We start from the raw sequence: 12,671 nt of genomic DNA, 5'->3' as shown, positions 1-12,671 counted from the left end.
TTGAAATGTACTGCTGGAAAAGCAACTTCAAGAAACAATGGAGAAAAAACAGACGTCGGTCTTTGAATGCACATCAAATGTGACAAGATTTACGGTCTTGTTTACAACAGAACTTAGGGCAAAATCATTGAAGAAATTAGTGCTTGCAGACTGTAGATACAACAGACCCTATAACAACACAAGTAAAAAGTCCAGTCTTTATGAGAGGTTACAAATGCAGACAAGGCATTACTAAGGAGGGACTACTAAGCCTATTCGTGAATCAAAAGCAACCATTTAGAAATGACAGTAACAGGAGCCAACTGAAAAGATGGGTGGGAAATGGGCGGTGCTTGAAGTCCATACCTGAATACAGCATGCCTCACAGAGCACCACATGCGCTGCCCAGGCTCGTCCTAAAAAATGAAACTTCAAAGTTTTTTTTCCCTTTTTAAAAGCATCCAATTTTCCTTTGAGGAAAACTGCCTGCATTAAAAACAAGCATTTACAATGCAACGGTCTCGCCTTTGAAAAAGTTAGAGCTATTGGAATTGTAAATGACAACATTTTTATTTATGTGTTGGTTTTGAAAACAGATAAATAAATGGCACTGTCATTTACAATGCCAATAGCGTAATCTCTCGCAAATGCCACACACAAACACACAAACCCACAGAGTCCCACACACATACATACCTACAGAGCCACACGCAAAGCCACACACACACACACACACATACACAGAGCCACATACACAGCCCCCCTCTCCCCCCGTCGGGACGCACCCTCCAGGGCTAGCATGGACGGGAAGTCCTTGCAGTTGGAGATGCCGGTGGAGTCGGTGATGCAGGTCTTCCACAAGTTGGACCAGAAGGTGGCCGTGGTGATGACCGTGCTGTCGATGCTCGATACCTTCCAGTAATCGGTGGGCAGTGTGGAGCAGACCAGCACCCAGCCCGACAGGGCCAGCAGGAAGGCCACAATCTCCCCCGCCGTGCAGGCCATGGTCACCGGTGAGGGTCACAGGGCACAGGTGTCAGAGCTATGAGGGCACAGGGGTAAGAGCTGAGGGCAGAGGGGTGAGAGCTGAGGGCACAGGTAAGAGCTGAGGGCACAGGAGTCAGAAGCGAGGGCCTAGGAAGAGCTGAGGGCACAGGGCAGGGTAAGAGCTGAGGGCACAGGGGTAAGAGCTGAGGGCACAGGGGTAAGAGCTGAGGGCACAGGGGTAAGAGCTGAGGGCACAGGGGTAAGAGCTGAGGGCACAGGAGTCAGAAGCGAGGGCCTAGGAAGAGATGAGGGCACAGGGCAGGGTCAGAGCTGAGGGCACAGGGGTAAGTGCTGAGGGCACAGGGGTAAGTGCTGAGGGCACAGGGGTAAGAGCTGAGGGCACAGGGGTAAGAGCTGAGGGCACAGGGGTAAGAGCTGAGGGCACAGGGGTAAGAGCTGAGGGCACGGGTAAGAGCTGAGGGCACGGGTAAGAGCTGAGAGCACAGGTAAGAGCTGAGGGCACAGGTAAGAGCTGAGGGCACAGGTAAAAGCTGAGGGCACAGGAGTAAGAGTTGCGGGCACAAGGGTAAGAGCTGAGGGCACAGGGGTAAGAGCTGAGGGCACAGGAGTCAGTGAGGGCATAGGTAAGGGCGAAGAACAGCGTGGTGAGGGCTGGAGGCCTGGGTTGAGGTCAGAGGGCACAGGTGCCAGAAGTGAGGGCCTAGGAAGAGCTGAGGGCAGAGGGGTAAGAGCTAAGGGCTGAGGGGTAAGAGCTGAGAGTACAGGGGTAAGGAGTGAGGGCCCGGGGTGAGATCAGATGGCAGAGAATTCAGAGTTGAGGGCACCTGCAAGGGCAGAGAGCAACGCGGCTCGCAACTTTAAGGAATGCCTGGAACGTTGGAGTCCCGCTCGGGGGACTCTGAATAAGAAACTGCCCAAGAGCCTCTCACGGGCTCTAAAACAATAATGCCCCAGGATGCTGTGGCGGAACGATGGAGCGGCCCTCTGCCCTCCGGGGCCGCTCTAGAACCACTGTTCCACTGTTGGGCCCCCAGACGCCCACACTCACCGGGCTGCTTTGGCGGGGGCTCCTTGTCATTACCGCGCTGCTCCTCCAGGCGGTGGCTCCCTTCACTGGCTGCGGGGCTCTCCCTTTACTCTGGGAGCCTCGCGGCTCTCGCAGCTGGACTTCTCTCTCTCCTCACTCCCCGGGGATCTCCCACGCTCTTAGGAGCCTGGGGGGGGGGGGTTGGCGGTGGCAGTATCTCTCCGGACACGGCAGCTTCCAGAGGAGGCAGGGTGGGCTCCCGGCCTCTTCCTGTGGTCCCGCAGTCCCGCCCTCGGCCTGCCTGACTTCCGGTTCGGGCACCGGGCGGCAGGGACAAACGAGGGGTAGGCACCCTCTCTAATTTAAATATAAACAGATGCCTTACCTTAATCACAAAAACGGAGCATACATACCGGGCAAAGACGGAGACAACAGCCACGAGCCAAGCACGACGGTACACGGAGACGGCAGGGGACGAAGACGACAGCCACGCACAACATAACACGGAGACGACAGGCACAAAGACGACAGCCACGCACGACGATAAAGGAAACAACAGGACACTGGGTTACCTGCTAGCAAAAGAATCAGCAACAGAAATCGCGCAGGCTATCCGTGCAACAGACACGTTCCAAATAACAAAAACATGGCTTGAAAAAAACCAAACGCCCACCGCCCCATGATGGTAAAAAGGGGGCGGGGCTAAAAAAAAACACAAACGCCCACGAATCTGCTCGGACAATGATTGGCATTGTACTCTTCCAATGGCTAGCCTCCATTTATGGAGCTAGCCAATGCAAGAGAGAGGCGGGTTCAACCCCACTACTGTTCTAACAAAATTCCTCGAGCTGCGCAGTGTACGCCAGTCGAGACCTAAAAATGTCTACTCACAATTAGGAAATCAGTATTCCTAATGTTTGTACATATTGCCCATAGTCTCTTTAAAATTAATTCTCACCTTCCATGCAGCTTTATCAAGGCTTCCGGATCCTAAAAGTGAAATGTGCCTCATACAGTCCATTAAATAGTAATGTAATATATTTTAAAAAAATATATACTGCTGGTGGTAAAACCCGAGCAAACTTCCACCTACCAAAAGAGGTAAATTATGTCCCCGGTAACTGTCCTGTAAGGGGGCGAAAACATGTTATTCGGCACCCTGCGTGTTAGTTTCCAAAAACATGTAAACGCATGGTTATGAGGTGGTGATACTGCACAGAAATTAAAATTTTCGGGGTGCAGATTTACCACCCCACCTTTGTCGTGTAACTCATGAACAGACCCAAAATGTTCTTGTACTGTATTGTAGAAGGCCTTCATTCTACACCGACCTATTTCTTTACCCGAAATACCTGTTTCAGATCTCTGCTCCTCTGTACTTTGAACTCACTGTGGAACCTGCCAAGAAATCCCAGGCCCTCTGAAGGCTCTTTAATCTTCCGAGTCACCGTTCCCTTTTTCTGCTAAGGAAAAAACATAAAAACGTTGAGTATCATATCCCAACTTCTGCTCCCAGTGTGCATAGCGATGCATAAACGAATACAATAAATATTTTTGAAAATATTGTGAAGAAACGAGATAAATATGAGCCCTTTAGAGTATCTGGAATCATCCGTTTAAGTGCACTAATATGTTCTTTTCACAACTTTAGTAGTGACATATTTGGCTATGTTAGTTTAGCCGCCATTGCTTGGTTTGATTGCTTTTAATGTGAATTTGCGGTCATAAAAATGCATAGGTTTAGGTAATGTACTTGTTGTTAGCTGTACGTCGTCACTCAGCCGTGTTCTTTTCCTTCACAGATGGGTTACACCCCCCTGCACGTCGCATGCCACTACGGCAACATAAAAATGGTGAATTATCTTCTCCAGCATCGAGCTAAAGTGAATTCCAAAACAAAGGTGAGTTCACTGGTGATCTTCAGCTCATTAGGTAATAAACAAGTGAACCCGCGACCTTAAGGTGTGTCTTTTTGCCTTTCCGCAGAATGGGTACACGCCTCTGCACCAGGCAGCTCAGCAGGGACACACCCACGTCATCAATGTTTTACTGCACCATGGTGCCTCCCCCAACGAAATCACTGTGGTAAGTCCCGAGGCCAAGCGGTGCTGTGTCACGTCCTCTAATGCCAGCAGTGAATAGGTTCCTTTGTTTTATTATTAATCCGAGCTTTGAGTAAATCTAATATGCGAAAACTCTTACACAAAGCCATATCACTTAAAGTAGGGCTACAGTATAACGAAAGGACCTAATAAATGGACAAGAGGAGAGGTAGTCAGTGTATTCTTAGCATTCTCTCGTGCTTACACCTTTAAGATGTAAACTATCTTAAGTAAATTATAAGTGACACAGAATTGAGGCTACCAGAACTCTGAACTTTGAAAAAATATGTTTTTAACTGGGTGATCTCTTGTTGTCCTACATGCGGGTTAACAGGAGGGGTGCTGGTATGGTTCGCAGTTTATGCATTTAAACGCACAGAGATAGGAGTTCGAACAGAAAAGGCGCATAATTAATACTGCGTGTTTAGTGGGGCAAGGGAGATAGAATGAGATTTACAATTCCAGTTTAACAGATTGTGTTTCCTCAGATTTACCCATGGAGCAGTGTGGATGCTTGCTTGTAGAACAGCTTATGGAGGATAGACGTCATTGTTGTTACCTGATTCGGTTCGGGTCTAGTTCGCGCTATATAAAACTCTGCAAAAAAAAAAAAAAAAGTGCCAAAGTCGACAGTCCTGGCCGTAGTGCCTCATCCCCACCCATATCATTATTGTGCCAAAATACTGGTCCACCTGAGTGTCCTGAGGTACAGCTGAGGCAACGGGGTCGAGAGAAAATACCTTGCACAGCAGCTGGAAGGTGATAGGGACGTCTAAGAAGTAATTTACACAATTTGTTTAGTGATGAGGAAAATAGATGTATTTAAGGTAGGTGTATGGACAATAACAGTGGAAGTTGAAGTTGAAATGGGAGAGAGGAGGACGGCACGGTGGTGGAAAGAGGAAAATAACTTTACTCCTAATTTGGTCATCAACAATTGTTCATTACAAACCGGCTTTAATGGCCTAAATCCATATTCCTCACATCCTATCATGCCAAGTACCTCCATTTTGAATTAATAATTTTGCGTTTCTATGCTTGAGAGAAGAAATTAGCTTCTTGGTTGCAAACCTGATTGCATTTATAGCATAGATCAATCGCCCTAGTAGAAGTTTTGTCACAGAGGAAGAAGTTAGTAGGCAGGTGCAGATGCATCTTTATAGGTTGCTTTTTTTTGGTATGTTCGAGTATTTTGTGTAAATGTATGTGTGTCTGTAAAATATTCTGTTTTGTTGATTTTGGAAGATGTCTTATAGTGTTGAGTACCGAAACTAGAAATATATTATTCCATTGTCTGACCAATTTTCCTGTGTTTGGTATATGTGAAACGTACTTTCCATTTGTATTCTTTATCTTTAGGTTAACATGCTGATGTGTTTGTCTATCACATTTCGATTACAAATTCTCTTGGTAGGACTGTGATAGTCAGCTAGGATACATATATAATGTATTCAGTGTTTATTTGGTCAGTGTGTTGGTAGCCAGGGGAGTGTGCACCATGTAGGGGATATGTATTCATCTGATTTAGGAGCGTGGTTGCAGTACTTGGTTTGCATGACAACCATCCAATGAGGCTGAGGCTCAGAAGGATTGTGTTTGCAGAGTCAAAGTGTTTCAGGACCAGGTATTTTATTAACACACACATTGATGTTGTTAGAATTTGGGTTTCTGGTTGGCATAGGTATGCATCCTTTCCAAGCAGGACTGCAATCCTAGTCAGGGTAAGTGTAGTACACACTAGAAGTTTAACTCTGCTCACCCTCTGCTAGCTTAGCACCGATCAGTCAGGCTAAACTAATAAGACAATGTGTATTTGTGCACACACATGCAGTAACCCAGTGAAAACACCACAAACGTTTTCCACACCAGTTTAGAAAAAGAGCCAATATTTATCTGAGTAAACCAAGACCAAAATAATAGAAATCCAACTTACACAGGGCAAGTTATGAGTTTTGCAAGATTAAACAAAAATGTAGTGCTTAGAAATCAATAGCTCCAACTAGGGCTATCTGGTCACACTTGACCGGTGCAATTCCAAAGGTTCAGTTCAATCAATCAATCAATCAAAGCATTTATATAGCGCACTACTCACCCGGAGGGTCTCAAGGCGCTGGGGGGGGGGAGGGGGGGTCCGCTACTGCTCGAACAGTCAGGTCTTGAGCTGCTTCCTGAAGGCAAGGTGGTCCTGGGTCAGGCGGAGGTGGGTCGGGAGGGAGTTCCAAGTCTTGGCGGCCAGGTAGGAGAAGGACCTTCCTCCTGTGGTGGCTCTTCGGATGCGGGGGACGGAGGCGAGGGCGTGGCCGGTCGATCGAAGCTGGCGTGTGGGGGCGTAGAAGTTGAGGCGGCTGTTGAGGTATCCTGGGCCTTGGTTGTGTAGGGCTTTGTGTGCGTGGGTGAGGAGACGGAAGGTGATTCTCTTGTTGACCGGGAGCCAGTGCAGATCTCTCAGGTGTCCGGAGATGTGGTTGCGTCGGGGGATGTCCAGGATGAGTCGTGCAGAGCCGTTCTGAATCCGCTGGAGTCTCTTCTGGAGTTTGGTGGTGGTTCCGGCGTAGAGGGAGTTGCCGTAGTCCAGACGGCTGGTGACGAGGGCCTGGGTGACCGTCTTCCTGGTCTCGGTGGGGATCCACCGGAAGATCTTACGTAGCATGCGCAGGATGTTGAAGCACGACGAGGAGACGGCGTTGACTTGTCTGGTCATGGAGAGGGAGGAGTCCAGGATGAAGCCCAGGTTGCGTGCGTGGTCTGTTGGTTTGGGTGCGTTGCCCAGGGCGGGGGGCCACCAGGAGTCGTCCCAGGCGGAGGGTGAAGATCCCAGGATGAGGACTTCCGTCTTGTCCGAATTCAGTTTCAGGCGGCTGTTCATCATCCACTTGGCTACGTCTGTCATCCCTTCGTGTAGGTTGGCTCTGGCGGTGGCGGGGTCGTTGGTGAGAGAGGCAGCTGGGTGTCGTCGGCGTAGGAGATGATGTTGAGGTTGTGTTGGCGTGCGATGGCTGCGAGGGGGCTCATGTAGACGTTGAAGAGGGTTGGGCTGAGCGAGGAGCCTTGGGGAACGCCGCAGATGACTTCGGTGGCTTCTGATCTGAACGGGGGGAGGCGGACTCTCTGTGTCCTTCCGGCGAGGAACGAGATGATCCATTCCAGTGCCTTCTCCTGGATTCTGACGTTGCTGAGGCGCCGCACTAGGGTACGGTGGCAGACAGTGTCGAAGGCCGCGGAGAGGTCTAGGAGGATGAGGGCCACTGTTTCTCCGTTGTCGAGCAGGGCTCGGATGTCATCGGTGGCTGCGATCAGGGCGGTCTCGGTGCTGTGGTTGGCCCGGAAGCCAGACTGCGAGAGGTCGAGGGATCCGTTCGTCTCGAGAAAGGTGGCCAGCTGCTTGTTGACGGTCTTCTCGATGACTTTTGCAGGAAACGGGAGCAGCGAGATGGGGCGGTAGTTCTTGAGGTCGGTGGGGTCGACTGATGGCTTCTTTAGTAGAGCGCTGAGTTCGGCGTGCTTCCAGCTCTCCTGGAAGGTAGCGGTGTTGAAGGAGGTGTTGATGATGTCCCGCAGGTGGGGTGCGATGACAGCGTCGGCCTTGTTGAAGACGTGGTGAGGGCAGGGGTCGGTCGGAGATCCGGAGTGGATGGAGTTCATCGTGCGGATGGTGTCTTCGGTGCTGATCGGGGTCCAGGCGCAGAGGGTGGTGGTGGGGGGCGGTGGTTGAGTCGTGGTGTGCGTCGGTTGAGTGCTGAAGCTGTTGTGTATGTCCGCGATCTTGTTGTGGAAGTAGGAGGCGAGGGAGTTGCAGAAGTCTTGCGAAGGGGTGATGTTGTTGTTTCCGGCGTTGGGGTTGGAGAGCTCTTTAACGATGTTGAAGAGTTCCTTGCTGTTGTGTGCGTTGTTGTCCAGTCGTTCCTTGAATGCAGTTTTCTTGGTGGCGTGGATCAGTTGGTGGTGTTTTCGGGTGGGGAGCTTGAGGGCAGTCATGTTGTTCGGTGTTGGGTCTCTGCGCCAGGCTTTCTCGAGTGCTCGGCAGTTCTTCTTGGAGCTCTTGAGTTCGTCGGTGAACCATGGGGCTTTCTTGCTGCCGGGTCTGCTAGGCGGGGTCTTCAGAGGGGCGAGGTCGTCTGCGCAGTTGCTGATCCACTTCGTGAGGTTGGTGGCCGCCTGGCTTGGGTTAGTTGCGCTGGTGGGAGGGTTCATGCTCAGGGAGTTTGCGAGCTGGTCGGCTGTAATCTTGTTCCAGCATCTGCGTGCCACCTGTTGTTGGTGGTGGTGGATCGTGGTCCTTCTGAAGCTGAAGTGGATGCAGCTGTGGTCCGTCCAGTGGAGTCCGGTGGCGTGGCTGAAGGTGATGTCCTTGCTGGATGAGAACACGGGGTCGAGTGTGTGTCCGGCGTAGTGGGTGGGGGTGGTCACCAGCTGCTTGAGACCGAGGTTGGCGAGGTTGTCCAGCAGGGTGGTGGTGTTGCGGTCGTTGTTGTTCTCCAGGTGGAAGTTGAGGTCCCCGAGGAGGATGTAGTCAGTGGAGAGGAGGGCGTGCGGGCTGATGAAGTCGGCGATGTCTTCGCTGAATTGTGTGCGTGGTCCTGGGGGTCTGTAGATGAGGGTGCCTCTGGGTTGATGTGGATCTGGAAGTGCAGGTGTTCGGCGGGTGCGAGGGTGTCGTCGGTGTTGGTCGTGATGCGGATGGTGTTCCTGTGGATGATGGCGATGCCTCCTCCTGTCTGGTTGATGCGGTCCCTCCGGATGATCTTGTAGCCGTCCGGGATGGCGATGGTGATGTCAGGCGCTGAGGAGGCGTTCATCCAGGTTTCCGGGAGGAAGGCGACGTCTGGGGCTGTGGTGTCGAGCAGGTTCCAGAGCTCGACGGCGTGTCTGTGGATGGAGCGGGTGTTGAGCAGGATGCACTTGAGGTGGTTGCTGCTGGTGCTCGGCTTGGTCGGTGCTGGTGTAGTGCAGGTCCGGATGCAGGTGAACTTGCAGGAGTGGCAGCAGAAGGGTCTGTGGGTGCGTCTCGGGGTGGCTCGATAGCAGCCCGGGATTCGGCCGGCGTTGAGTGCGTAGAGTTCGGTGTTGTCGTAGGTCCGGCGGGTGGGCTGGTGTTTGGGGAGACAGGGGTCCTGGCGCTGGGCGCGGGCCAGGCGCGGACGGAGTGCGGAGTACGGAGTACGGAGTCCAACTGCAAAGGAGTGCGGGCCGGATACAGGAGTCATGCAGAGTAGGTGAAAGTACCTTGGTTGTGTCGGAGCTCAGGGAGGATGCATTGAGCAAAGGATGGGATGCATTGCTGTCGTAGTCAATGCGTAGTTTCCAAAGTCTGGCAACATTGTAGATGCATCGATGTCAAGAAGTGATGTGCGTCAGGCTGGTGCGTCAATGCTGAACCGCTGGGCTGAAGGTGATGCGTGCAACACACAAGTGATGCATTGGTGCATAGCGGCGCAGGACCAGGGGTGTGTCAGAGTCTAGTGACAATGCGTCACAGATGTCGGGGATGCAGTGTCTGATATTCATGGGGCAATAGTGATGCAGAGGCGCTGCATCAACATAGTCGGGCTGCATTGTAAGTTGTGGTGGTTGTGTAGAGTAGTTGGCAAATGGGATCCGCTCCTTCTTTGTAGGCAGTGTCTCCTTTTCACAATGCTGTCTCCTCCCCCTGTGGTCATGCTGCACCAGGGAAGACAGTACTGGTTTGGACTGGGTTTAGAGACCCTTGCCACAAAGAGAACAATGACAAAATGGGGTATAAGTATTGGAAACTAAAACCCCATCGGTGTCAATACATTGGTTTCTTGGGTAGCAGCACAAACCACTCACTTCCAAGGGCCCAGAACTGGATTTGGTACCACCTGGCAGAGCAGAGCTCACAGCAGAGGAGCCCAGGTGCTGGTAGTAAGATGCAGGTGAAGTCTTTGTTATCCCTGAGACTTCAAAAATAGGACACAAACCCAACAAGCCCTTGGAGAACCTTTAGAGATGCAGGCGGTAGAGAGTCAAGTCCTTTCCTCAAGAAGTAGCAGGCAGCAGGTCAATGCAGCAAAGTGTCAGTCCCTCCAGGCAGCTCTTATTCCCTGTAGAATGTCCTCAGTTCCAGAAGTGTTTCGAGTATATGGTGTAAGAAGTCTAGTACTTATACCTTAAGACTTTAAAGAAAGGTCTTTGTCGTGCACAAGATCCTGCCCTTGCTCCAGACTCACTACGGGGGGGTATGCAACCTTTTGTGTGGGGACAGGAACAGCCCTATTCAGGTGCAAATAGCAGCTCCTTCCTCCCTCTGTAGCTCAGCAAGACCCATCAGCCTGGTGATGAGCCATCGGGGTGCAAGTGCCACACCTCAACTCACTTTGTGTGTGTCTGCCTAGAGGGAAGGCACAAAGCCCAGGTGTCACCGAACCCAGACGTTTATTCCAGGGCCTGGCAGTTGCACTGAATAGTTAAAGTAAGAAAATATCAACTTTCATAAAAGTGCCTTTTTTGGACCCGCAATTTAAAAACCAACTTCACTAAAAGATGTATTTTTAAATTGTGAGTTCAGAGACACCAAACTTACTTTTCCTATCGGTTTGAAATGGGGTTTCTGGTTGGCTACCCAGAATCTTATAGCTAACAAAAACAGGGTCAGAAAAATAGAAGGCAAAAGGCAAAATGTTTGGGGATAAAAGGGCCAGGTCTAACACTATATTTTCCCAATTGGAAGTTACACTTATAAAATGTTACAAGGCAGCTCATATACTAACCTATTGGAGAGATAGGCCTTGCAGTAGTGAAAAACGATTTTAACAGTGTTTCACTGCCAGGACTTTTGAAACCTAAAATTACATGTCCTGCTTTTTAACTACTCTGCACCCTGCCCTTGGGTGACATATATGTAATAAAAAGGAAGGTTTGGGCCTGACAAGTAGATTATATTATCAGGTCGAAATGATAGTTTATAACCTCACACACAGGGTCTGCAGGTGCAGGCCTTAGGCATGTTTGAAGGTTTACTCAGGTGGGTGGCACAATCAATGCAATAGGCCCACTATTAGTAGCGTTTGATTTACAGGCCCTGTGCACATAAGTGCATGGTACTAGAGACTTATCAGTAAATCATATATGCCAATCATGGAGAAACCAAATGCCATTACATTTAATACATAGAGCATATGCACTGTAACACTGGTCAGCTAGGGAAAAAGTGCATAGTCCTAAAGCCAGCAAAAACGAAATTCAGCAAACAGTCAAAACAGGAGGTCAGAAAGCAAAAGGTCAACAGCGCCAAAAGATGCCAGGTCTAACAGATGGTGGAACAAATATGGAATAATCAGGCCTATGGTGAATGAGTAGAAGGATCCTGTGTTTACGACTTTATTGATGTAGGAAAATACACCTTAATCCGTCATTATTTCAGGGTTTGTGATTGGGTGTAGCAGTTGTCCTTTTTTTTGACCAAGACATTGATTTTGGGGTGAGCTTTGCTTTTTCACACTTGAGAATTTGTTTTGTTTTGGTTGGGTTTGAGTTAATTTCTAGTCATGCCAAAGTTGGTCTGATGGACATTCCTTGAGAGATAGGGGTCAATGGAAGGTGATGTCTTGATTATTCAACACATCCTAATTGTGTAATCTGGGATTGTCCTTAAATGACAAGATCTTTGAAAACAAGTAGTAGAGTAAAGGTGTTCTCAAATGTTGTGTGACCTAAAAAGATATTTACAGTGCAATAATTGGTCATTTTGCCATCTGTTTGTTCTATCTCAATTATTCATCCAACTCGTGCAAACAACCCATTTCCTGAACAAAACAGTTCTCCACAGCCACACAATGTGCTTTCAATGTAAAATTCCAATGTGTATTTGTTTCATATATCATATTACCAATTATATTTTTTCCCTTATTAGAATGGTAATACAGCCTTATCAATCGCTCGGCGGCTTGGCTATATATCAGTTGTTGATACACTGAAGGTTGTGACGGAAGAGACCATGACAATGGTTGTAAGTAGTATGATTTTTTTAAGAGGGTTTTAGGGTATGAGAGAATGTTTGGCACTTATGTTAAAATTGCAATAATTTTTCTTTTTTAATGTGATACAGTTCAGTGTGTTCCTAAACACATACTTCACTATATTTAAAAACACTTCACATATCTCACGGTGTGTGAAGGTAGCACCTATTTGCAAATGTTATTGATTGTCTCATTATTTTTTATTAATATTATAACTTTCTTTGTCCAATAAATTCACTGTTCGAAGAAGCAAATTCTGTGTTTGCTTCACCGATAATGTTTATCTCCAGATTGGATAATGTACCTTTTTCTGCAGACCAGCTATCTGGTTGTCTGCCCATACATTGGGCTCTGGAATATGCCCTCATCTGAACGGATGAAATGCCAGGTATTAGACAAGGCACCTCCATAGAATAAAGGAGATTGGTTTTGGGTTGCATGTCTACTACCGGCATGCAGCTGAAATTAAATGACAAAAAGATGTGTACAACGCACAGATACCCAATGGCATCAAAGTGTGAGGAGTCCAAAAATAACTTAACTTCGAACCCAAGAGCAGAGAGCTGGAGCGCTGCAGAA

At 49.0% G+C, this 12,671-nt stretch overlaps 1 protein-coding gene across 27 annotated transcripts in view; it reads left to right on the top strand.

Moving 5' to 3' along the window:
* Positions 1-12,671, top strand: part of ANK3 (ankyrin 3) — a 1,924,186-nt gene that overhangs the window by 1,546,954 nt on the left and 364,561 nt on the right. For all 27 annotated transcript variants that reach the window (XM_078642672.1, XM_078642674.1, XM_078642664.1 and 24 more), the window contains 3 exons: positions 3,817-3,915; positions 4,001-4,099; positions 11,987-12,082. In XM_078642672.1, coding sequence (XP_078498798.1) covers positions 3,817-3,915; positions 4,001-4,099; positions 11,987-12,082 — 294 coding nt within the window. The remainder of the gene's footprint in view (positions 1-3,816; positions 3,916-4,000; positions 4,100-11,986; positions 12,083-12,671) is intronic.

Source organism: Lissotriton helveticus, chromosome 5_1, assembly GCF_964261635.1.
Source record: "Lissotriton helveticus chromosome 5_1, aLisHel1.1, whole genome shotgun sequence".
Taxonomy (NCBI): Eukaryota; Metazoa; Chordata; class Amphibia; order Caudata; family Salamandridae; genus Lissotriton; species Lissotriton helveticus.
Note: the sequence above shows the minus strand (reverse complement) of the source record. Positions and strands in the feature narration are given on the sequence as shown.